General features: G+C 45.2%; 1 protein-coding gene across 2 annotated transcripts in view; it reads left to right on the top strand.

The window, feature by feature from the left end:
- The window catches only part of MCC (MCC regulator of WNT signaling pathway), a 429,487-nt gene that overhangs the window by 369,698 nt on the left and 35,963 nt on the right, over positions 1 to 23,826 (top strand). For both annotated transcript variants that reach the window (XM_043588824.1, XM_043588916.1), the window contains 6 exons: positions 8,452 to 8,598; positions 9,538 to 9,627; positions 10,729 to 10,877; positions 15,241 to 15,381; positions 18,194 to 18,297; positions 21,621 to 21,804. In XM_043588824.1, coding sequence (XP_043444759.1) covers positions 8,452 to 8,598; positions 9,538 to 9,627; positions 10,729 to 10,877; positions 15,241 to 15,381; positions 18,194 to 18,297; positions 21,621 to 21,804 — 815 coding nt within the window. The remainder of the gene's footprint in view (positions 1 to 8,451; positions 8,599 to 9,537; positions 9,628 to 10,728; positions 10,878 to 15,240; positions 15,382 to 18,193; positions 18,298 to 21,620; positions 21,805 to 23,826) is intronic.

Raw genomic sequence — 23,826 nt, 5'->3', positions numbered from 1 at the left:
CTTCTTTCTCCTGCTCAGCACTCTGGGTCTGTCCATACTGCTGCACATCCATCTGGCCTTGTGAGCTGACAGCTGCCTCGTGTTCTGTAGAGTCACTTGCCACATGGACTATACCTGACAGCCAGACTTCACTACCACAGACATCGTTGCAGTGCCTGTACCCTTGTATCCTTCAGGCCTGGGTGGGAAGTTCTCTGCAGTACATGTCCAACAGTTAGGGTGCAGAGTCCTGGGTCTCCATATTCTTATTTTGGCCACGCCCCACAGCATGGCTTTGCAGAACGGCTTTCCAGTCCTTCCACTCATTGGGCAGCTCAGGAGGGTTCCTCCTGCCCCTTCATCCTGCCATCTACTATGCTCACTGTGGTCTCTTTCATAGGGTTCGTTTTTAGGGTTCGGTTTTCTTGTTACTGAAAGCATATATCCTTAAAGAAGTTCTTTCAGGGGCCCCTGGGTGGCTCAGTGGGTTAAGCATCTGACCTCAGCTCAGGTCACGATCTCACGGTTTGTGGGTCACCACGTCGGGCTCTGTGCTGACAGCTGGGAGCCTGGAGCCTTCTTCAGATTCTGTGTCTCCCTCTCTCTCTCTGCCCCTCCCCCATGCATGCACACGTGCTCTCTGTCTCCCTCTCTCTTTCTCTCTCTTTCAAAAATAAACATTAAAAAAATTTTAAAGAAGTGCTTTCAATAAAGGTCTGCGCTGGGTAAATTCTTAATCTTTGAGCATGTCTTTGTTTTTGCCCTTGCTCTTGATGACGATTACATAGCTTCCTCTTGCTCCTGTAACAATTTACCACAAACCTAGTGGCTTCAAATAACATGGATTTCGTATTTTACAGTTCTGAGGGTCAGAAGTCTGAAGTGCATCTCACCCCCTAAGATCTGAATGTTGTCAGGGCTGCATTCCTTCTCAGGCTCTAGAGGATAAGCCGCTTCCTTGCCTTTTCCAGCTTCTAGAAGCAGCAGGCCTTGTGCCCCTTCATCCTGCTTCTCTTGCAAGGAGCTTCTCTCTGCAAGCAGCTTCCAGCTGCTGGGCCCACCAGATAATCAGGGATAATCTTCCCATCTCAAGATTCTCCCTGATCATGAGATTCTTAGTTATTCCTGCAAGTTCCCTTGGGCTGTGTAAAGTCACATATTCACAGCTTTCTAAGACTATGATGTGGACATCTTTGGAGGCCATTATTGGGCCTATCACAATAGTCTAGCTATGTTTTAAATTTTAGGATGACAGTTTCTAGTTTTTTAGGTTTTTTTTCCTTTCGCCTAAGTGGCTAGGCATCCCACCAGACAGCCTTAAGATTATCTCTTTATTCCTTTTCCCCCCTACGTTTGCACTACATTGTTGCTACATATTCAATTTTGACTTCATCCTCACTTTCCAAGTAGCTCTAACTGTATAACAAACCACCCCAAACTTAAAGACCTAAAACTGTGATTCATTACTATCTGCATGGTTCTGGGGAACCAAGAGGCTCTGGTTGACAGTTCTCACTTGGGCTCACATGTGATTGCAGTCAGATGGTGGCTAGGGCGGAGTCATCTTGGAGGCTCCTCTTACTCCTATGTCTGTGGAGCGAGGCTGGCTGTTGTCTGGGACCTTAAGCTCTGACTGTAGGTCAGAACACCTGCAAAGATCCTCTCCAGGTGGCCTGGGCTTCCTCATGGTGGAGTGGCCAGTGGCTTGTAAGGCCAGCATCCCAAGAGCGAGTGGGCAAGACTGATTATTCTTTTCTAATCGAGCCTCAGAAGTTGTGTGGTCTAGCTTCTACCACATTCTGTTCATTAGAAGCAGACCTTCGGGCCAGGCACAGGCAAGGGGAGGGGAATTGGACTCCACCCCTTGATGGAGGGAATATCAAAGAATTTGCAGATGTATCTGCAAATGACCACACCTGGCTAGAACCTAATGTGATTCTTCAGTGTCTGGACTTAGGTCTGCCTCCATGTCTGGAAAACCCATCTATTTTCTTTTCAAATATTGCTTGTCTGTCATGACATTGCATGTCATATTCTCTTCCTCTGGAACTTCTTTAAAAGTATGTTGGAGCCTCGGTGGCTATTTGTGGTATCAGTGACTAGTGCATATTTTGTATCTCTTCAGCTCCCTGTGCTGGGTTCTGAATTAATTTCTCTGTTCCAGGTCACTAATTCTGTTTTCACTTTTATCCAGTCTAGACTTTAACCAGTACATTGATTTTATTTATTGGCTACATTTTCTCCTGGCTTTTTTAATCCACCTATTCTTGTTTGATATTTTCCTGATTTTGTTTCCTAATTTTATAAACTTTTTTTTTGAGAGAGAGAGTGTGAGCGAGCATGAATATGTGCGTGAGTGCTTGAGCGGGGGAGGGTCAGAGAGAGGGGGACAGAGGATCTGAAGTGGGCTCCATGCTGACAGCAGAGAGCCCAATGCAGGGCTTGAACTCACGAACCTGAGATCATGACCTGACCCAAAGTCAGGTGCTCAACTGACTGAGCCACCCAGGTGCCCCTGTGTCCTAATTTCTGTTTTTTATAGAAATTATTCCTTTCCTCTCTCGAAGGGCCCTCAGTAGACTGATTGTGACATAGTTTGCCATTTGCTTTATTTTCATTTCTTCTTGGGTGGATTCATCTCTGCTTTAGATTGCTTCCTCTCTTGTGTCATTGTCCCTTGTCTGCAGTCATCCCTCCATGTCCAGCAGCTTCTGGTCACGGGAGCCTTATGTCCCCCAGAGATAATGGGTGATTTACAAATAAGGTCTCTGAGGCAGTGCCTGGCTGGCAAAATCCAGACCAGTGTTCACTCTTAATTTATAAGATTGGGGCCCTGCCATACACAGATACTGTAGATTCGGATTTAACACCTAAATGCGTCCTGGGTCTGGGATTTTGGCTTCTTACAGTTTACCCCTGGGCACAGTTCTGGGGCTTCTTTCTGGCTTCTCCAGCAACTCCCTTTGTGCTAGTGCACTGGTCACAGAACGGCGGAGCAGGAAAAGTTCCAGGCTTATAGAGGAGGATCGGCTCAGACAGCCTGACAGGGGTGCCTCTCTGCCCCTCCTGGCCCCACATGCTATACCTTGTTCTCAATTCCCAGGGCTGCTGTGGCACCACCTCCCCCTAACCTCTGTAGTTTTATTTCCCACTTCATTTCTGGCACCTGGAGCTCTCACTGCCTTTCTTTTAACCTTGGCAGTAAATTTCTTTGTCATTGTTGCTCTTTTATGCAGCATTTCTCTGCATTCTTAGTAGGAAGAATGCCTGTTTACTTTAGCTGAGGCTGTCATATGCTGGAAATTGTCATTTCTGTATACAGACAGTCTTATTCCTGTTTTCAGCCTACTTTTCATTCTCGTCCTTCATAGTACCTGCCAAGGCTGCGTCTAAGCCCTGCCAGCCTTCTTGGGGGTAGACAGGCCGCCTTCCCTCGTGTATTTGATAGAATTTGGCGTTTCCATTCTGTTCCTTCCATCATTACTCTTCCTTCTACTTTGCACGTACAGAATGTGCCCAAATCTTTCTGCTAATGCCCTAAGCATGTGCTTTTCACTGTTTCGGTTTTAATCTGTTCTTTTTATTCTTCACTATTATTTCCATGAGGTCTCCAGAGTTTGAAGAGAACAATGCATTGACTCAGTCTACTGTCTTGAATGAAAGAGCTCAGTGCATTCTCAGTGCTGACGTATTAGTTTGCAGGTTTTTTTTTTTTTTTTTTTTTTTTTTTTGTCCTCAGCTTCCTTTGTCATTTCTGATACCTGCTATTCCCTCCCTCACTCCTAGCAGAGGACTTTAACTCTTTTCTCTTAGAGAAACATCCCATCTGATGGGAGCTCTTCTGTTTCCCATCCTCCTCCTCTTATCTGCAAACTCCCCTTTCTTACTGCCTATCCTCACCTCTTTTCCATCCCAGAGCAAAAGCACCTTCTCGTCAGTCCTCCATTGATCAATTGCCTGTGTATGGGCTCTCCTCCCACCCCCATTGCTCTGCCTCTTCCCTGGGCAGCCTCATCTTCATGTAACATTCCTAAACTGTATACCCAATTCTGCTCTCCTTCCCTTGGGTTCTATTTCTAATTGTTGACTGAATCACTTAGATACCCCCATGGTTTTCTCAAATTCAGCATGTCCAAAGCTAGCGTCTTTATTTCTCTTTGAAAAATCTGCTCCTTCTTATGTTTTCGCCATTGTGCTAAGTAGCACCCTGATTCACTAAATCACACCAGCCACCAATTTGTGTTGTGTGTGTGTGTGTGTGTGTGTGTGTGTGTGTTTTTAACTTCCTAGAATAGTTATAGAACTGCACTGACCAATACAGTCATTACTGACTACATCTATTTACATTTGAATTCAAATTGATTAAAATAGAATGCAGTTAAATATTTAGTTCCTTGGGTCTAGTAGGCACATTGCAAGTTCTCAGAAGTCACATGTGGTCAGTGCAGCTGCACAACATCAGCATTGGTACCAGAAGTTGTTGGGTAATGCTAGTCTAGGGTGTATTTTACCATTTTTGCTTCCATTGTGATGTTTGAACCTTATCTTTTTCTTGAACTGTCAGTACATCTCTTGACTTACCTCCTTTTTCTTGTTCATTTAGTTCATTCTCTTTTCTTTTTTAAAAAATGTTTGTTTGTGGGGCGCCTGAGTGGCTCAGTCAGTTAAGCGTCCGACTTTGGCTCAGGTCATGATCTCACAGTCCATGAGTTTGAGCCCCACGTCAGGCTCTGTGCTGACAGCTCAGAGCCTGGAGCCTGCTTCAGATTCTGTGTCTCTCTCTCTGCCCCTCCCCCATTCATGCTCTGTCTCTCTCTGTCTCAAAAATAAATAAAAACATTAAAAAAAATTTTTTTAAATGCTTGTTTATTCTGAGAGAGTGAGAATGTGCATGCTTGCGAGCAGGAGGGAGGCAGAGAGAGAGGGAGAGAGAGAATCCCAAGCTGGATCCACACTCAGTGCAGAGCCAGATGCAGGTTTCTATCTCATGACCTCGAGATCACGTCCTGAGCCCATATCAAGAGTCAGACCTTTACTGACTGAGCCACCCAGGTGCCCCTCATTCTCTTTTCTAATCAAATGATTTTTATAAGACCCTTTACTCTCTGTGGGAGTCAGAGTATAAATGAGAAATGCAGAGTTCTGGCATTTTAATGTCAGTTCCTTATTTGAACCTTTCACAGTCCTCTCCACCCCACCCCACCCAACCCCATTCCACCCTGCCCCCATTGCCTTTTCCTTTTTATTTGCTTGTTGAACAACTACTTGACCTTTTTTTTTTTTTTTAAGTTTATTTATTTTGAGAGAGACAGCTCAAGTGGGGAAGGGGCAGAGAGAGAAGGAGAGAGAGAAACCCAAGCAGGCTCCTTGCTACCTTCGCAGAGCCTGATGTGGGGCTTGAACTCACAAAACTGCAAGATCCTGACCTGAGCCCAAACCAAGAGTGGGATGCTCAACTGACTGAGCCACCCAGATGCCATGGTACTTGGGGGTTTAGAACTTGGCCTTTTTTTGGGGGGGGTGGGGGATACATGACACAATCTCCTATAGTGGGTGAGAATAGGAATGAGGACAGAGCTGTGTCTCTCCCTTCTCCCAAGCCTCATCTGTGCTGAATCAGCAAATTGATTGTAGCCTTCATTTCTGTGCATTTATTCATTTAAATTAATTAAGCCCTACCCCCCCTCCCCCAAATCAAGAAAAGAGAGAAGGCTGTTTAATCCAACTGGCTGTCTATCTTCATAACAAGCTCACTTTACTCCCTTCAGCTGGATTTTTTTTCCACTGCCTAACAATTATCATTAAATGATAAAGCGTAGACCAAAAATAAACATGTTTATCATTCTGTGCTTTTCAAAGACATTCTCTAGGTCTAAAACTTTTTCAAGGAAAATGGATATTTAGATTTAAAAATGGTTTTAAGCATGCATGCCTGTGCGCAAACAAGCCATGGAAACGCAGTAAAAAAAGAACATTTTCTGTTATTTTTCAGTGCCATCTAAATTTTCCACAGTGGACATGTTTCACTTTAGTGATTAGAAGAAGAAACTTTTTTTTAATAACATGGGCAGGTTTTTTTAATGTTTATTTTTGAAAGAAAGAGGACATGCACATACACGCATGCACAGAGGGGAGGGGCAGAGAAGCAGGGAGACCAGAGGATCCAAGGTGTGGCAGCAGAGCCCAACTCAGGGCTCGAACTCACGAACCATGATACCGTGACCTGAGCTGAAGTTGGACGCTTAACTGACTGAGCCACCCAGGTGCCCCAATAACCTAGGTAGTTTTAATGAAGTTCTTATAAATTTGCCCAAGGAAATTAATATATATTTATAAATAAATTTATATGTTTGTGTGTATGTGTGTGTGTGCGTGTGTGTGTGGCTTATTTATTTAAAGCGAGAGGGTGAGAGAGGAAGGAACAGAGAGAGGAGAGAGACCAGGCAGGCTCCACGCTCAGCGCAGAGCCCGATGTGGGGCTCAATTCCAACAAACGTGGGATCATGACCTAAGCCGAAATCAAGAGTCAGAGGCTTAACCAACTGAGCTACCCACATGCCCCTTACGTATATATTTTAAAAGTAAGATGAGGTGGGCCAATTGGCATTCTGGGAACAGACCATTGATTGCTTTGTGAATGATTCAGATACTCTTTAGATTTTGGAGTGGTGTTAACATTGTTTGTTATTAAGGCCCTCATCAGACTTAAACAGCAATAAGTAATTGAAATCCATGGTCTCCACCAGGGAGTTTTCCCAGGTGCCAGGAAGCCAGCTTGATGGGAAAGTGGGCCCTCTCCCTTTGCCATGCAGCATAAAGAGGCCTCCACGCTATGCCTCTTCTTGATTTGTTGGGGACCAGTCTAGAATGAGCCCTGTCATCTTTCCCCAGCAATACCATTTGGCTTTAACAAGCATATGTTTTTCTAGTCTTTAAACTATTTTGAGGTCAGCTCTGTGTCTGGTGTACTATGAGGACGACCCACATTTCCATCAACCCACAGTTACTGGAAGCTTCAGCAAAGCATTAGGCACTTTGTAGCTGTTACCCTATTGAATGCAATTTGCTCCGAGGGAATTTTCCAATTTTGGCTTCTAATATGTTGATGAATTATTGAAATTTCAATTACTTTTGGTTCCCAAGTTAGCAGGATGGAGACATCCAAGATATTTAATATAAAAAGCTTTCCAGTCGCTTTTAGAAAAGGGTTTTGGTGTCAGAGATGTGGCTGAGGTGCTGTGTGGCCCTGGGAGTCCCTTAAGACTCAAGGTGTGAGCCCCCAACTGGGGCATCTGCAGGTCCTGGGAGCCTAGTAGATATGCAGATTCTACCTACTAACTCAGAATCCCTGGGGGTGGGACCCTGTACTCTGTGTTTTAACAAGCCTCCCTGACATTCTGGTGCACTGACAAGTTTGAAAAGCACTGCCTCAGATGTGCCAGGGATGATTCTTCCCAGCAGGACCTGATGCCCATTTGGAAGGTCCCTCGGGTGCCATAGTCCGTTTGCCCTTCAAGGTAGACACTGTACCCGATGATAAAGCTGTGATCCAGGTCATCAGGAAGACCAATTTCAAACAATTACCTTCACTTACTTGGAACACTTCTCACTTTGGAAATCGCTGAGCCATAGTCCTAGAGAAGGGAGTTTGGACATTGAAATTCTGTGCAGGTAAATGTATCTTCTAAATTCAACTCAAAGGGCCCCGTGTTTCTCTTTTATACAGAAAGACTGTTGACACACTCCACTATTCCCAGGATAAGCCCTCCTTGACGTCTCTTGGGGAAAAGCTCAGGTGCATCTGTGTCTTCCCCTTAGGCTCCCTTCTGTGCCAGTGCATGCAGCTCTTCAGGCCTAGGGTGTCACCCGGCTGCCTGTGCTCCTGTGCATGCTCTTCTCCCAGCTACACTTCAGCTCACCCATAGCACCACGAGAGCCAGCCCCTACTCTTGTCTGTTACAACCAGGTCACCTCGAAGACTCTGTTCCAGCACCCCCCCTCCTTCCCTGTCGACTTCAGATGGAGACACATTCTTCCTCTTTTTTGCTTCCTACAGCACCTTAGGTGGCTATCTATAACATTAATGTGCACTTGCATTGAAATTATTTGTTCTCTCATGTTTGAGTTCCATGAGAGTGGCGATTTCATCCCAGGTTCTCTATCTGCAGTGCCGTTCAGGCCCATGAGGTTCAAGGAATAAACATTCCTTAAAGATGGTCCTTGCAGCTCTGTTGGAACCTTCCAGAGCCTTAAAAACCATTTTTACATCATACTTGTGAAGAACAGATGATGGCCAGCCAGTGGCAGTTCTAGTTAAGAATACGACAAACTTGTATGTGGACTTAACCAAGTTAGCTTTTCAGTGAAGCTGATCTCTTAATGTAAATGAAAACTCAGCCATCCACCCATCTGGCTATTTTGCTCTTTGGCCAGGGAAACTACAGACTGTGTCTAAAGGCATTATTATTTCAGGTTCGAGAGCTTCAAACGCGACTACAGAGTGTTCAGGCCACAGGGCCCGCCAGCCCTGGCCGCCTCACTTCCGCCAACCGCCCGGTTAACCCCAGCACCGGGGAGTTGAGCACGAGCAGCAGCAGCAATGACATTCCGATCGCCAAGGTGAGCTCCAGGAGCGGGTGGGAGCACCACCTCTTTTATCTGGAAGCACCAGCCCCTCCCAAGCATGGCCACTGCGCAGGCATGTGATTAGTGCACAAGGCTGCGAGGGGCTCTTCCCTAGCATCTCACACAGGCCTCCTATGCTGGGGCTGCAGGGAGAGATAACCCGCTAGTAGTTTTAAGTCTCTCTCAGCTGTGACCTGGATGCCAATTCTCATTAATCAACTAGCAGGAGCAGGTCATGGCTGTCAACTTGTTGTGGAAAGTAAGATGTTTTGTTCTACAGTAGAAGGGGTGGATGGATAGTTGCTCTTGAGGACTGGGATTCAGCCCAGGAGGGGACCCTGAGTAATAAATCAATGATCTCCCTTCTCATAGGACCAACAGCCCTGCCTGCAGACAGATAGGCTCTGCTAGGCATGCCATGTCAGTTAGAGAGGCAGCCTCATGCCTGCTTATATGTTGAGTCTGCCCCAGAGGGACTGGTCAGATGACACATATTCTCTTCCCTGGTAATCTACCAGTCTCCACAAGAAGGTTAGTTCTCAATCATCAAGTTGAATAAGTTGGGTCAAACCAGTGTTTCTCAACCAGCAGTGATTTTGTCCCTTCAATGGGTATTTGGCAATGTCTGGAGACCTTTCTGGTGGTCACAACTAGAGTACTAGTGGCATCTTGTGGCTAGAGGCCAGTGATGCTGCTAACCGTCCTGTGGTGCACAGAAGTCTACAGCAAAGAATATCCAACCCCAAATGTCGCTAGTGCTAAGGTTGGAAAACCCTGAGTTAAGCAGATGGTAGAAAAATTGGATGAGTAATTTTTAAGAAATTCATTGATCAGTTTAGTTTCCATGGCTAAACAAGAGCCCTGTAAAACACAGTCTCAACAGTGTATCTAGAGAGTGATATGTCATTTTTCGATAATTTTTTGTTTTTCAAGATTGCTGAGAGGGTGAAGCTATCGAAGACCAGGTCCGAGTCTTCATCATCTGATCGACCAGTCCTGGGATCAGAAATCAGTAGTATAGGGGTGAGTGTTCACAAGAAGCAAGGCAAGAAAGTGCCCAGTAGAGCTGCACAGGCCGCAGCTCGTAGATGACAGAACTTCCCAAGTTCACCTCCCATAAACCAGTTAATTATAATAATAAATCCTACCCCATTTCCTTCCAGAGGATCAGATTAAAATGTAGAGTGGTTTCTTCATCAGGGAATTACTCATTCGGCTTTAAGGGAATTTTTCTTTTTCTCTACTTGAAACCTTTCAGAAAGAAATGATTTAGGTCTCATTACTGGTGATGTAGATGAAAGTCTTGAAGTACCTGCTGTATATCACCCTGCTACCCCAGAGACCGAGTAGGTCAGGAAGCTCTAAAAGAATTTTACCTTTTGCACATGGCTCTTAAAAGGGAACGTGCTGTCCAGTGAAGATGAGTGCTGCCTTTGAAGTGTAGCCTGATGCCAGGAAAGACTGGAACCTTCCCGCTTAGTTATCAGGGTTTTCATCTGGAGAGCCTACAAACCCCTTGGGCCCATAACAGCTGATGGATGGTGAAAAGGGAGTAGTTGGAGTTCCCTAAGGATTTTTTTTTAAGATGGGGGTGAGGCTGAGAGAGCCAACTGTCTGATCCCCAGCGGTGGGGGAAAGCCTGAATAGTATTTTTTTTAAGGCCCTAAACTTAGAATTTTGCGCTGAGAACAATTGCATGCATCCAGATTTGGTGCAGAAGCCAAACTGTGAAAATAAAGGAACCAGCTGCTCTGTTGGGCTGCAGCAACCAGAGACGAGGACCTGGAGGGACAGGGAGCTCAGGAAGGGGAAAGGAGTCCACACTCTGTTCAATATCCCCAAATTTAGGAACTGTAAAGCAGCATGCTGCCCCAGGCCTGCCACCCAGCAGTATATGCCAGGAGGATACAGCTGTATTTTGATTCTGTTTATGTACTGTTTTCACAGTAGTTAGCTTATTATCACAGAATCGTATCATACAAACCGAGAAAGATCGGGGTAACCATCTCCTGGTGCCTGGTTGTCAAGGGATATCAGCTTTAAATTCTCTTGCATGCAAAGCATGCCTGAGGACTGGTCCCCCAAGCAACGTGTCTAGAGGAGGATTTGTGCTCACCTATACAGGTATCCAGCAGTGTGGCGGAACACCTGGCCCACTCTCTTCAGGACTGCTCCAACATCCAGGAGATCTTCCAAACACTCTACTCACATGGATCTGCCATCTCAGAAAGCAAAATTAGAGAGTTTGAGGTGGAAACAGAGCGGTTGAATAGGTAAGGAGAAGTCCTATATATTGGAGTGGTTGCTTTGGGGCAGGGGCGGGGGATGGGGAACGGCCCTCCTTTCCCTTTCAAAAATCAATTCAAGTTGGCTTATGAATTGTGACACAGAGAGATGCTCTCAGGCTCGTGGGTGGGGAGTTCCACCTTCTTGTGCATTGCAGGAGTGCTTACAGCAGCTGGGGCTGGCTTCAAGGGTGTTGTGTGACCTGTGTTTTCAAATGTGCAAACCTCATGTTTGGGAAGACCCCACTCTTGGCTTTACTGCTCTAGTGTTACCATTTTAAAGTCTTAATAATTGATGAACCAGGGCCTCACCTTTCTATTGAGCACCGGCCCTTGCAAATTATGTAGCAAGTCCTGGGAGCAGTTGTATAGAGTGACGAGTGGGTCAGAATTACAAGATGGCTACTTAGCATGTAGGCCGGTGCTGCCAGGAACCACAGAGAGAAACTCTGGAATGCTGAGTCAGCATCCTAGGGGCGCCTGGAGCAACCAGGAAGTAGCAAAGGCGGTCTGATGGAGGCATTCTGGGATTGACCAGGCATGCTGGTTTAACCCTCCCTGCTTCTCTTGGAAGGCTGCCTAATTTTATTTATGCTTTTTGCAGGGTACACAACCCTCAGTCCTTACATTCTATCCTACTTAGGCCTACTGAGAATAATTTTCTAAGTAGGTCAAACTGTCCTACTTAGAAATTTTTGCCAGTTTTATGGATTCTTCTCAAATCTCACAACAGAGGTAGTTAAAGTTTGCACTCAAGCCTCTCGGCAAAGATTGGCTGGTAGGTCATCCTAGCAATGAGAGTTGCTGAAAAAGCAAAGGAGAAGGACCAGGGCCAAACTGTGGTAAACCACCCTGGCTCAGAATGAGTCCCGCAGGGACAGAGTGCACTGCTAAATCATATCCAAGTATGGCATGGCTGCCTTGACCTACCAGTCTTCAGTGGGAGACGGTATTTAGAATTTGAAAGGCTTATGAACTGACCAGGAAGAAATGTGGATGCCAGTCCCCATCCACCGTTGCTTAATGCCATTCCCCTTGTGTCTGGCAAACCTAAATAAATTGAATTATCATATTAGCATTCCCTGATTTGAAGCTGTTTAATACAGTGCTTGAGGACTAAGGAAATATGGCAATCTAGGTTATTTCAAATCTGGAAATTAAATGGTTTCCTTATTAAATCCAAAATACTTAAGAGTGACAATCCCGATGATTACCTTGTAGCAGTAAAGAAGCCGCCATCTCAGTACCACTGCCAGGGAGTGCTTAAGAACTGAATCAGATATGCCCTTTGCAGTTTAATGAAGTCAGATGCCTTCAGGGACCCTCTGTTGAGTGAGGATCTCCTCTCCACAGATTCTGGGATTTAACAAGCCTGCTTTGTGGTTGAACTTGGGGGAGGTTCCTTTCTCCTCAGTTCTGTTTACCTAGGAGACACCAAAGGAAGGGGAAATATTTGGTGCTTGTAACTCACGTTATTACAGTGTTTAACAGTTTACAAAGGGTTCTCACAAACAACCACTTAATCTTCAACTTGGGAGGGAAGAATAGTCTCATTTTGCAAATAAGAAAACAAAGGCTTCGGTGTTGAGTGACTTGCCTTGAGTCCAGAGCTGTTAAATAGCCTAGCTGTAATTCTCCCCCTGCCCTTGGACTTCCCCTCCAGTGTCCTATGACCGTAGCTATAGCGAGAATACGGGAATAATCTTAGAAATGATCTATCAGTGTATCCTCATGTTAAACTACCTATGTCACAGTTGGAGGCCCTCTTACACGTCCAAAAATGAGAGCTGTAGCTTTGTGATAGTGTGTGGGTTGGGAGGTCATACTTCCTCAGAAGTATGTCCTTACTTAACAAATCTGTTTTAAGCACCTCCTCCATGCTAAACTATTTGTCATGCAGGGGAAAGTAAAAGAGATAAGGTGTCCACTCTCATGGAGTTTGTATTCTGTTAGGGAAGCTATATAAGAAGCAAACAAATGAGATCATAAGAAAACTCCCAGTAAATAGGGCACTGTGATAGAGTAAGAGGGGAGGGGGTTGATTTTAGATAGGTAGCCAGGGAAGGCATCTCTGAAGATGGGGCTGTAAAGTGAGAGTTTAAGGGAAAAGGGAAGCAGCCATATGACAAACTAAGAGTCTCACAAACCAACTTAACAACCTTATGGCCAAAAAGAAGGTTGACATGAAGTAGGAGCTGTTCGAAGGCCAATGGAACTGAAATGGGGTGGATGAAAGAAGGAGTCACATGTAATAAGGTGGCAGAGTTGGCAGGGCTTGGTGGGATGTGGATTTTGAGGCCATGGACCAAGTCTGCTCTTTATTCTAAGTATCAGTGGAAGTCATTAAAGAGTTTTAAGTAATAGAAGAACAGACCTGATTTAGATTTTGAAAGATGACTCAGGTGTGAAGAATGGAAGGGGGTGGGGGCAAGAGTGGAAGCAGAGCAATGATTGCAGTGGCCCAGTGTGGCCAAAGTGGAGGTGATGCGAAGCAATGGGGGTCAGTGTGTTTGGTGGTATAGAATCAATGGAAACTGTAGTTGTAGTAGATCTGGATGTAAGAGGAAGGGATGGTCTCAAAGAAGATTCTCATGTGTCTCACCTGTATCGTTGAGAAGATGGTGGTGGCATTTACTGAATGGAGAAGATGAGGGAGGGCAAGGTTTGGGGGAAATAAGTCTCATTTGGTAATATTAAATTTGAGGTGCTGGTGTGGCACCCAAATGGAAGTATCAGGAAACAGCTGGAGATGTGAGACTGGCACTCAGAAGAGAGGTCGGGGCTAGAGAAATTTGGGAGCCATAGGAACATAAATGCCTGTTAAAGTCATGAACTGGATAAAATTACCCTGGGGTAGGGATGGGAACTGATGCAGAAGGGCACCCTGGACTGAGTCCTGAGGGAATGCCAACCCTCACAGATTTCATAGAGAATAAGGAGCCAGCAAAGAAGACGGAAGAAACGTCCTTTAAGGCAGGAAGAAAACCAGTAGAGACCTGTCATGACCTAAGTGAGAGACAACATTTTCAGAAGGAAGGAGTAGCCTATTAAGCGGGGTTGCCTGAGAAGGGCCCTGAGATGTGATTGGTCGCATGTAGGTCTGTGAGCTGGCTAAAAGAGTTTCGTCTAATTGGTGGGGTCCAAATGTACATTGGAGCAAGGTGGAATGTAAAGGAAAGTGGGGACTGTCTCAAGTCTTAATCTCAACAAGAACAGAAAAGTATGTTCTTGTAGCACCTTACACTGACTTGACCTTGGAGTTGCCAAAGTCTCACAGTGGTCTTAATTATACACTCACCAGCCATCTCCAATGTTGGTGAGTGTGTCCACATTCTTCTCTTAAGATACGTGGTCCTAAGATTGATCCACAAAGCAAATGGCTTCCAAGCCTGTTACTTTTTCAAGAGTCACTTGCATTTTGTAAAAGGCGAAAGATTTATGCGATCTGAAGAGAAACCAGAGCATTGAGTCACTTGCATTTTGTATGCGTGCAACCCTGTGTCTTGAAGGCTTGGTGGTCAGAGTACTATATATGGGTGTGTCGATGGGAAATGAATCATTGCATTCAGAGCCTCTGTCCTAGGACAGAAAACAGAGAAGCTGAATGCTTATGTTTTTCTGACGTTGCCATTAACTCATTTGTTCTGAATTTATAGTTCTGGTTCCTATAAAGTGTAAAGTTCCTGCTGCTTGCCCTACAGGTAGTTAAAGTTGCAGGAGTGTCCAAAGTGGAAGGAGCTTTGGACATAATCCACGGTTCCTGGTCCACTGCCCATTCAGAGACCCTTAGGGAGAGTTTCGTACTCACTCCCTGATTCATCTTTTGCTTCTGCCTTGAGTGGTGAACAGTACAGGATCTGAGGTCAAACTTCTTGACTCAAATCCCAGGGCAATGTCCTTAACCCCTCTGTGACTCTACTTCCTCCTCTGAGAATGGGGATAATAGTACTTAAGTCAGAGGGCCATTAGAGGGTAGCTATTACTATGGCACTGATATTTTGTTTGTCCCTGTGGAGGGTGGTTTATTGAAGGGCCTGAGGTCACACGGTTGGCTTCTTTCCTTGGTGTATGCTCAGAGCCTCACCATACATGGCACATGGTGTGTTGATGGCTGAGTAGGAAATAATCAGGGGACTTCCATGTATTTCTGATTCACACAGAATTAAGTGATTCTTGTGCTCAGAGTTGCTTTCTTTAAATACTTCATGTCAGTTCCATTTGCTAAAACCTCTGACAAGCTCACATCCTAATGCACATGTCTGGCCTGGGTCTACAGGAGATGACTCAAATACTGGCAAATGAATTATAATCCCAGCGTGAAATCGTGAAAGACATTTTTCTTCCTTTGTAGCCGCATTGAACACCTCAAATCCCAAAATGACCTCCTGACCATAACCCTGGAAGAATGCAAGAGCAACGCTGAGCGCATGAGTATGCTGGTGGGGAAATATGAATCCAACGCCACGGCGCTGAGGCTGGCCCTGCAGTACAGGTGGGGAAGTGAGGCTGCACAAGGGTGGTGGGGGGCATTTCAACTGAGAAATGCATTTACAGTAACCCGCATAAAAGTAGAAAACAGGCTTTTAGAACATATACAGGGGGTTGGGCCAGCAAATACTAACGTGATATGTATGGAAAATCCATTAGCACTCTTGTGGCAATTAAGAAAATAAGAGAAATGAGTATGGTGTTAGAAAACCATTCTGTTAGCATCTTCAACTTAAATATTATTCCGTCCAAGCAATATCACTGAAAATATTTATTTTTGCATTTATATTTTCATTTGTTGCTCTTTCCAGTCTTTATTCATGTTTGTGTGTATTTTACATTGTTAAAACCTGGGATATTCTGTTTCTTCAATCTATGGTAGTTCTGTAATGCTGGTCAGTAGTCTGCATGCATTTTGAATGACTGTATCCCTACATCAAGCTTACATATTTTATTTACTCATTTCTCTAAAATACGTTTAGATTTTTGTAGGCTTTGGATATTGAAAATAATTTTATGGGAAATAATTTAATACAGATAATATCTTCCTTCTTTTGAATATTTTCCTTGGGATAAAATCCCCGAAGCAGGAATTATAGGTCAAAGTATATGAATATTTTCATAGTTCTTCAGGCATGCTCCCAGTTTTTTCCCAGACAAACAAGTCATTTTAAGTGAATACAATTCATTCATCAACGAGCAAGGGGTATATGAATGTACCACTTTTTTTCAGCCTCATCAGCTTTGGAATTAACTATTTTTAAGAAGATTTTTTTTTAAGATTAATTATTTTGGGTGGAGAGAGAGAGAGAGAGAGAGAGAGAGAGAGAGAAAATATCCCAAGCAGGCTCCACACTGTCAGTGCAAAGCCCAATGTGGGACTCAAACTCACAAACTGTGAGATCATGACCTGAGCCGAAACCAAGAGTTGGACACTTAGCCAACTGAGCTCCCAGGTGCCCCAGAATTTATTTATTTTTAAATTGCTATTTGTTTACTAACTACAAAGCTATGCATTAGTGTTTTCAGAGGTTATTTTATTAGTGGCACCACTTAGGCATATTTGCCAAGATCCCAGAGTAGTGACTACCCTACTCTTAGCATCCTCTGAAAAGATCAGCATGTTTCAAGAAGCTTTGTTTCTTCAAAAAACAAAATCAAACCAAATCATAGGAGACCACAGCTAAAACACAATCATGCTAGTTTACAGACACACCAAAGCAAACAGACAATCCACCTACGATAACTTTTGAAAGAGGCTGTTCTGTGACACAGGTCTGCCTTTGATCTGTATGGATAAAGCAGTGTCACCATGTCTCTAACCTGAAAGATGGACTGCCCTTGAAAGGAGGAGCTACCGGCACCCGGAACTAGTGATGGCTCCTGATCTCTTAGGGAAGGAAGATGAGAGCAGAGAAAATCGAAAAACAGATGGTCTGATGACTAAATGTTGAATAAAGCAACATTTCCCCTGCTTAGCTTAGAGAAGCTAATCAGTTATTTGCTTAGCAGGGAGATTTCTGCACTGCAGGCATCTTATCCAGGACTACTCAGGCATTACTCAGGACTACTTGTCAGGACTACTCAGGAGCACACGCTCCACCTCCTGTGCAGGTCCATGTGGGTCACGGGTGGCAGTGTGGAAAGGGTCACTCTTAGAACCTATACCTGGTGTGTTCACTGATGATCAAAAGAAGAGAGACTAATATCTTCCTCTTAGAAATCCAAACTTGTCAGAGATTTTGTGTGATTCAAGGGATAGTTTTACAAGCATCTAATAGAACTTTCTGTGATGATGGACCTGTTCTCTGTGCTGTCCAATATGGTAACTGCTAGCTACATGTGGCTCTTCAACATACGATATATGGCGATTGCAACAGAAGAACTGAATTTTTCATTTTACTTAAATTCTTTTTAATTAGCCACATGTGGCTAGTGGCTCCTGAAGGTTTAGGTCAAATAGTCTTCTTTCTGGGGCTTCCTTCCTCCCTCCCTTCCTTTGTCACTGTTTCTTGTGGCAGTTTCTAGGGTCAGGAAGCTGGGAGTGGTGTAGCTAGGTAGTGTTCCAGCTCAGGGGCTCTTAGGAGGTTCTGCTCAAGCTGCTAGCCAGGGCCTTGTCATCTGAAACCTTAACTGGAGCTGGCGGATCTGCTTCTAAGAAGGCTCATTCACACAGCTGTTGGGTGGAGTCCTCCATCCTTCACTCACTGTTGGCTGGAAGCCTTAGTTCCTCACCACATGGGTCTCTCCATGGGGCTGCTCGAGAGTCTTCAAGGCATGGCACCTGGCCTTCTCTAGAGAGGGTGAGCCAAGAGAGAAAGTGAAGGGAGAGAACAGATGGAAGTCACCATGCTTTTTAATAACGTGATCTTGGAAGTGACATCTCATATCCTCTTAGTCACATAGACCAACTCTGGTACAGTGCAGAAGGGGATAACACAAGGGTGTGGATACCAGCGTATGCCATCAGCGGGGGCCATCTTTGAGGCTGGCTACCACAGGCATATTACATTTCCTTTTTTGCTGATCATCAAAGAGGCAATGAACTTAACTCTCTCACTTTTATTGATACTCTTGTATTTTTCTAGATGCTAGTTTAAAGTAAAAGTTTAAGTGAAGTAAAAAGGGAAGGAGGGGCAACATAGCAAAGCACGCCCTTGGCTTTGTGCAGGAATATTTGTGGATATTTTCTTGCTTACGTGGACAGCAGTGCTGAGATGCAGGTCCGGAGCCACTTCGCCCAGGGGGACAGTGCTGCACTGAAGAGGCTCGCTGTCCTCTGCCAGAGTTGAGGACACTGTGTGCTTCTGTTTCAGTGAGCAGTGCATAGAAGCCTATGAACTCCTCCTGGCACTGGCTGAGAGTGAGCAGAGCCTTATCCTGGGGCAGTTCCGGGCAGCCGGCGTGGGGTCCTCTCCTGGTAAGTGTGCCTCCCTCCCTCTTCCTTCTTGTCCCCTGCCTCTTCTGCTCTGCGGTGCCCTCATTTTGCTGTTGGCATTGGAACACCTCCCAAAAACATGAAATTCGCTTGTCAAGTGTGTTTTTCGTTTTTTCCTCATGACTGAGTGAGTAAATTGTTTATGTTGAATGCAGCAAGAACTGGAGTGGAAACAGAATTACAGACAAGTTAAAACAAACAAGCCCTCTTAGGAAACATACTCTCCCGGGCCAACAGGAGGACCAGATGGAGCAGGAGGCCCACAGTTTGTGATGAAAGGGACCAACTTTCCCGCAGCCTCTCTGTGATGCTGATTGTTAAGGGTCCCTTTGCTGCCCTCGTGGCCTTTGATGCGACTCACTGCTCTGTTGTCTGTGCTTTTCCCCCAGGTTTGTTTTTTTGGGTAGTTTTGAGGCATGGGTCCCCCCTACCTCGTCTCCAGGTGCCTTGTGAACAGAGAGGAAATGGTTTCACACCCTGCTGTCTGCTTCAGAGGCTATCCCTGGAGTCCAGCCCTGTGGGGGAGCGGAGGTGTCTGCTGACCCACTCACCTCCCCCACCCTGGGGTCATGTCATGTGTCTTATTGGCCCAATCTGTCCCTCTAGATCTGCAGTACCCCCCACGAGTACCCGTTACTTTTGAGTGACTGGAAGGGATATATAATTGAAAAAGGCACAAATGTGGCATTCTGGTTAGCAACATTTGCTAAAACTTGGCCCGTGATCATGGCTCTGGGCCTTGGATTAATGTGAGGAGGACACAGTAGAAATAGTGCTTGAAAGGAAAGAGAGATCAAGGGAGAACGTTGCCGTATTTCAGCACTGAGGCTTGGACGTTACCTCAGCCTGCACTTTATAGCAGCAGCTTCTTGGGAGAAGCAACAGCAGGTAACCAGAACATTGTCTAATGGCAGAGCCAAACTGGGTGGTGTGGGTGAGCCGGGAGTCCTCGGCCATGGGAACCAGGCCATTGGTCAAGGACCCGCTTCTGGGCAAGGGCTGGGAGCCTCCAGGAGGGCCTTCCTTCCAGGGTACACCTGGCAAAGAAGGTCGACTTCATGGCACCTCCCAAGTGCATCCCCACCCCGACCCTGACATTCTCACCAGCTCCTCCCCCTCGCCTGGAGTCTACCATTCGCACTGAATACTCACAAGTTTTTTCCCCTTCAGTTTTGACCTGTCCAGGAATCTGAAGCAAATCTGAAGGAAAGGAAGTATCCTGGGCATTAATTTCCTGCTCTATATCCAAGTTACCAGGCAAGGGAACATTTGTATGGGTGGCCACCCTCCTTTCCTCTTTCTGCTTTTTATTTTTATTTTTATATATATATTTTTGTAGTATTAACATCCCAGCCCAGAAGTAGAAACTCTGCCAGCATTTCCATTAGAAACCTCATTTTTCAGGATCTTTTCACTAGACCATAAAACTTTATACCTCATATTAAACTGATCCTAAAATGATCTTGGCCTGCTGTCAAATTTTTTTTTTAAATATATGTATTAAGGAAAATGATCAATTAACGGGAAAAAAATCAATCCTCTTAGTTCCAGTTTGTATCATCAGAGGTTGTCTTAAACCATCCTGTCCTGGAAAGGTACCTTTTATTAGGCTTGTATCTACTTGGCACAGTTACTGGGTAAGAGCTGGAAGGGCTTATACAAATCTGCATTTAAAATACTTAAAATCAATAATGAAATGCTTTGTATTAACATAATCCTGGGTAGCTCATGATATATTTATAAAATGAGCCAATCAGTAATATTATGCATACTTTAGAACAGAATTCAAAGAACAGTCAATTGGTGAGATGTATGGAAAAATATATCGTTTGTGGAAGGAAGTAAGGTATGAATGTTGTCCGAGAAATGGCCAGAGGGAAGCTGGCCTGGTAAGCTTAGCCCTGCAGGACGTATACACCCACATTTCTTCCCCACTCTCCATAAAGCTGTGAGTTGGCTTATCATGAGCAGTTCCCTATTAAACCTTCCTTACATTCTGCTGACGGCAGCCGTTGACCTGCGTTTTGCTCTAGCGGGCCCTATAGTTGCACAGCAGAGCACGTACTGACATTTACCCACAGTACCAGTCACTGGTTCTTTTCTGTTTCTTTTTTTTTTTTTTTTAAGTTTATTTATTTGAGAGAGAGAGAGAGAGAGAGAGAGAGACCATGTGCATGTGCATGAAGGGGAGGGGGAGAGGGAGAGAGAGAATCTCAAGCAGGCTGGCTCCAGGCTCAGCACAGATTCCAACATGGGGCTCGATCCCACGAACTGTGAGATCATGATCTGAACCGAAATCAAGAGTTGGATGCTTAACTGATGAGCCACCCAGGTGCCCCTTTTCTGGTTTGTGTTGACTACACAGGCATTCATTACATTCATTCTAGATGATTTAGACCAATGATTTTCAAACTATACCCTGGGAAGCTGAAAGAGTGTCTTTGGGCCTCAGCAGTGGGCTTAGGGTGGGGGAAACTGAATGTATGACCTCCACCCTCGCCCACTTCAACTGTTTTGTTTTGTTTACTATTTTTACCATTTTTGTATCTTAGGCTTTGGTATATAATTTCACTGGAAAATATTTGGAAGACTAGGGATCTAGGCTGCAGAGGTAGCAAACTGGTAACCTGTGTGGCCAGTATGGTTTCTAAAACACAACAAGAATGTGTCCATTTTAGGCAGGGAATTTGCTGTCTAGCTCTGTGTTGGTGCCCACCACTCTTGAGGTCTTGCTCCAGCGCAGCTACCTGGCTCATGGAGGCATTTGGGCTCGCCACTGACAGTGCCCAAGCTGAGAGAAAAAGGGATAACACTGGTACAGAAAATACACTGCCAAGCTGAAGTTCTCATTTTAACTATTAGGTTTGTTTCTCTAGCCTACACGAAGCTCTGAGCAAAGTTCTGGATGTGTGGAGGAGACAGTTGAGCCTCATTCACAAGGAAGTGCTGACACAGGAAAGAATGGCCTAGTGGTAGATTGAAACTGAGTGGGAGAAGTCAGGAGCCTGGATAATTAGAAAATCATAGCATGTTAGAGCTCGAGACAGACCTCAGAGATCACACTGACCAACTCTTCATCAGTGAGGACAGTAGAGCCCAGAGCAGAGACATGCCATGCTAAGTACAGTTTCTAAGTGATGGAGCCCGGCCCAGCATGTGGATCTCTTCATTGGCCATCCACTGCTAGTTTCTCTCCAGCAGGCCACCTCTGCCCTGAGGAACTGAGAACTGATGATCCAAGCTCACTCCCAGACTTGGCTCGTGTAGACCTGGTTGACTAATCCTTTGGCTTCTTTGCGACATAGGAGACCAGTCAGGGGATGACAACATCACTCAGATGCTCCAGCGTGCTCACGACTGCCGGAAGACAGCTGAGAATGCTGCCAAGGCCCTGCTCATGAAGCTGGACGGCAGCTGCGGGGGCGCTTTTGCCGTGGCCGGCTGCAGCGCTCAGCCCTGGGAGAGCCTCTCCTCCAACAGCCACACCAGGTAATTTGCAGCCCTTCTGCCACAAAATGGCCGTGTGTCCACGTGTGGTCTGCTCACTAGGCTTGACGTGCGGTGACCCAGCTCTCAGAGATGGTGAGGTTTGGGTGAGGGCGGAATTGTCCCCCTGCTTGCAGCCTGCCCCATCTGGGGGTCAGTGACTCAACACAGAAGGGCTGGAAAGGGCCTTCTCTGTGGCCAGCATGGGAACCACAGCCCAGAGAGAAGGGGAGAGTTGCTTGAGAAAGTGTCACCTGAAGATGGAACCTGAACCTACCTTTCTGTCTGGTTCCCTCTCTCCCATTTTGTTCCGTTTCCATTTCTTCATAGTTCTTGATTTCCAAGAGTATCTGGGGGTAGCTTAAGGCCCATTTGCTGCAAGTAGTTCCTAAGCACCCACGACTCACTGCATCCTGTTTCTAGGCTCCATTCTCTCCCCTCCTCCCCTTGGGCTTCTGCCCTTTATAAGCTCTTCTTGGGCAATAGCCTCCTCTTTTCCCATCTCTTTGCTTCCCAGAGTGATACCATATTCACAGCAGGTACTTAGCAGACGCCCAATCATGAACCTGAGTTCAAGTTCAGTGTCTGTGAATCAAGAACTGAACTGGGTACATGAAAAACAAGGGGAGTAAAGTAGTGAAGACCTTGCTAAGCATAATTTGCTGAAGCCATTGAATTTTTCGGAGGCGGGTAGAGGATCAGAATGAAGCCTTTTCTAGTGATCTCATTTCTTACAACAGAAGCACATGAATGCCTTCCCTTTATATATCAGTTCTCCATCTAGAAAGTACTTTGTTAGAGATTCTCATGTGGTAGCCAAATCATAAAAGACAGGACGGGTAACTTACCCACTCACACAGGTGAGAAAGCCTTGGCTCAGAGATCTCTAAGTGACTTGCCTAGATAAGGTCTCAGGGCTGATAGAGGGAAATCAGGACTGGGACCCAGCACTTTGGCATCAAGCGCATTATTCTTTCCACTATACCAGGTTGAATATCATGACAGTAAAAAACAGTGTCTACTTGCAAATTAAGTGACAAGAACCACATAAGGGTGGATCGAATCTCAAGCACCAAAGGAGAAGGACTGATGTTTTCTTGGTGCCTGAAAGCAATCTAATGTCCCCATCTCCCTTCCCACTGGCAGGACCCAGCCATCTGTCTAAGTGCATCTTTTTTTTTTTTTTAATTTTTTTTTTTAATGCTTATTTATTTTTGAGAGAGAGGGAGACGGAGCGAGCATGAGCAGGGGAGAGGTGGAGAGGGAGACACAGAATCTGAAGCAGGCTCCAGGTTCCAACTGTCAGCACAGAGCCTGACACAGGGCTTGAACACACAAACCGTGAGATCATGACCTGAGCCAAAGTCAGACACTTAACTGACTGAGCCACCCAGGTGCCCCTGTCTAAGTGCATCTATCTACCTGTCCCAGACCTGGTGCCTTAGGAGAGGGGACATTTCCAACAACGTAGCTGTCCAGGTGCTCACAAACTCAAGGGAATTATTTCCTTGTGACTCCAGCACCGACTGTCTTATTCCATGAAACACAGATCATAATTTATTTTTTTTCTTAAAACCACATTCTTCTGTTTTAATACAGCAAGCAGATGCTCTTCTTAATGACTTTTCCAGATGTGTATGATCTATAATTTCTGTCATTTAGAGTAGAAACGTAGACCTCGTGTTGTCAGCAACATTGTTGAATTAGTGAACATAGAAGTAAGTTGACAGGGAATATATGTTATTTCAGTAGCTTATAAGGGACATGTTATGGATCTTTTGCTCACACCTCCCCATCCCCAGAATAACTTTGTTTTCATCCAAATCAGGGATACATTTGGAGTCAGTCAAAAGTAAGAACTCTAACCATCTATTTAGTGGAGATCCTGGTTATGAACATTTGTTAGAAATACTTTAATGTGTAGATGAGCTTTGATTCTAAGACAATTTCCTTAGGTAAATTTAATTTTTGGGGCGCCTGGGTGGCGCAGTCGGTTAAGCGTCCGACTTCAGCCAGGTCACGATC

The sequence above is a fragment of the Prionailurus bengalensis genome, chromosome A1, assembly GCF_016509475.1.
Source record: "Prionailurus bengalensis isolate Pbe53 chromosome A1, Fcat_Pben_1.1_paternal_pri, whole genome shotgun sequence".
NCBI lineage: Eukaryota > Metazoa > Chordata > Mammalia > Carnivora > Felidae > Prionailurus > Prionailurus bengalensis.
This window is presented reverse-complemented; position numbering and strand designations above follow the sequence as displayed.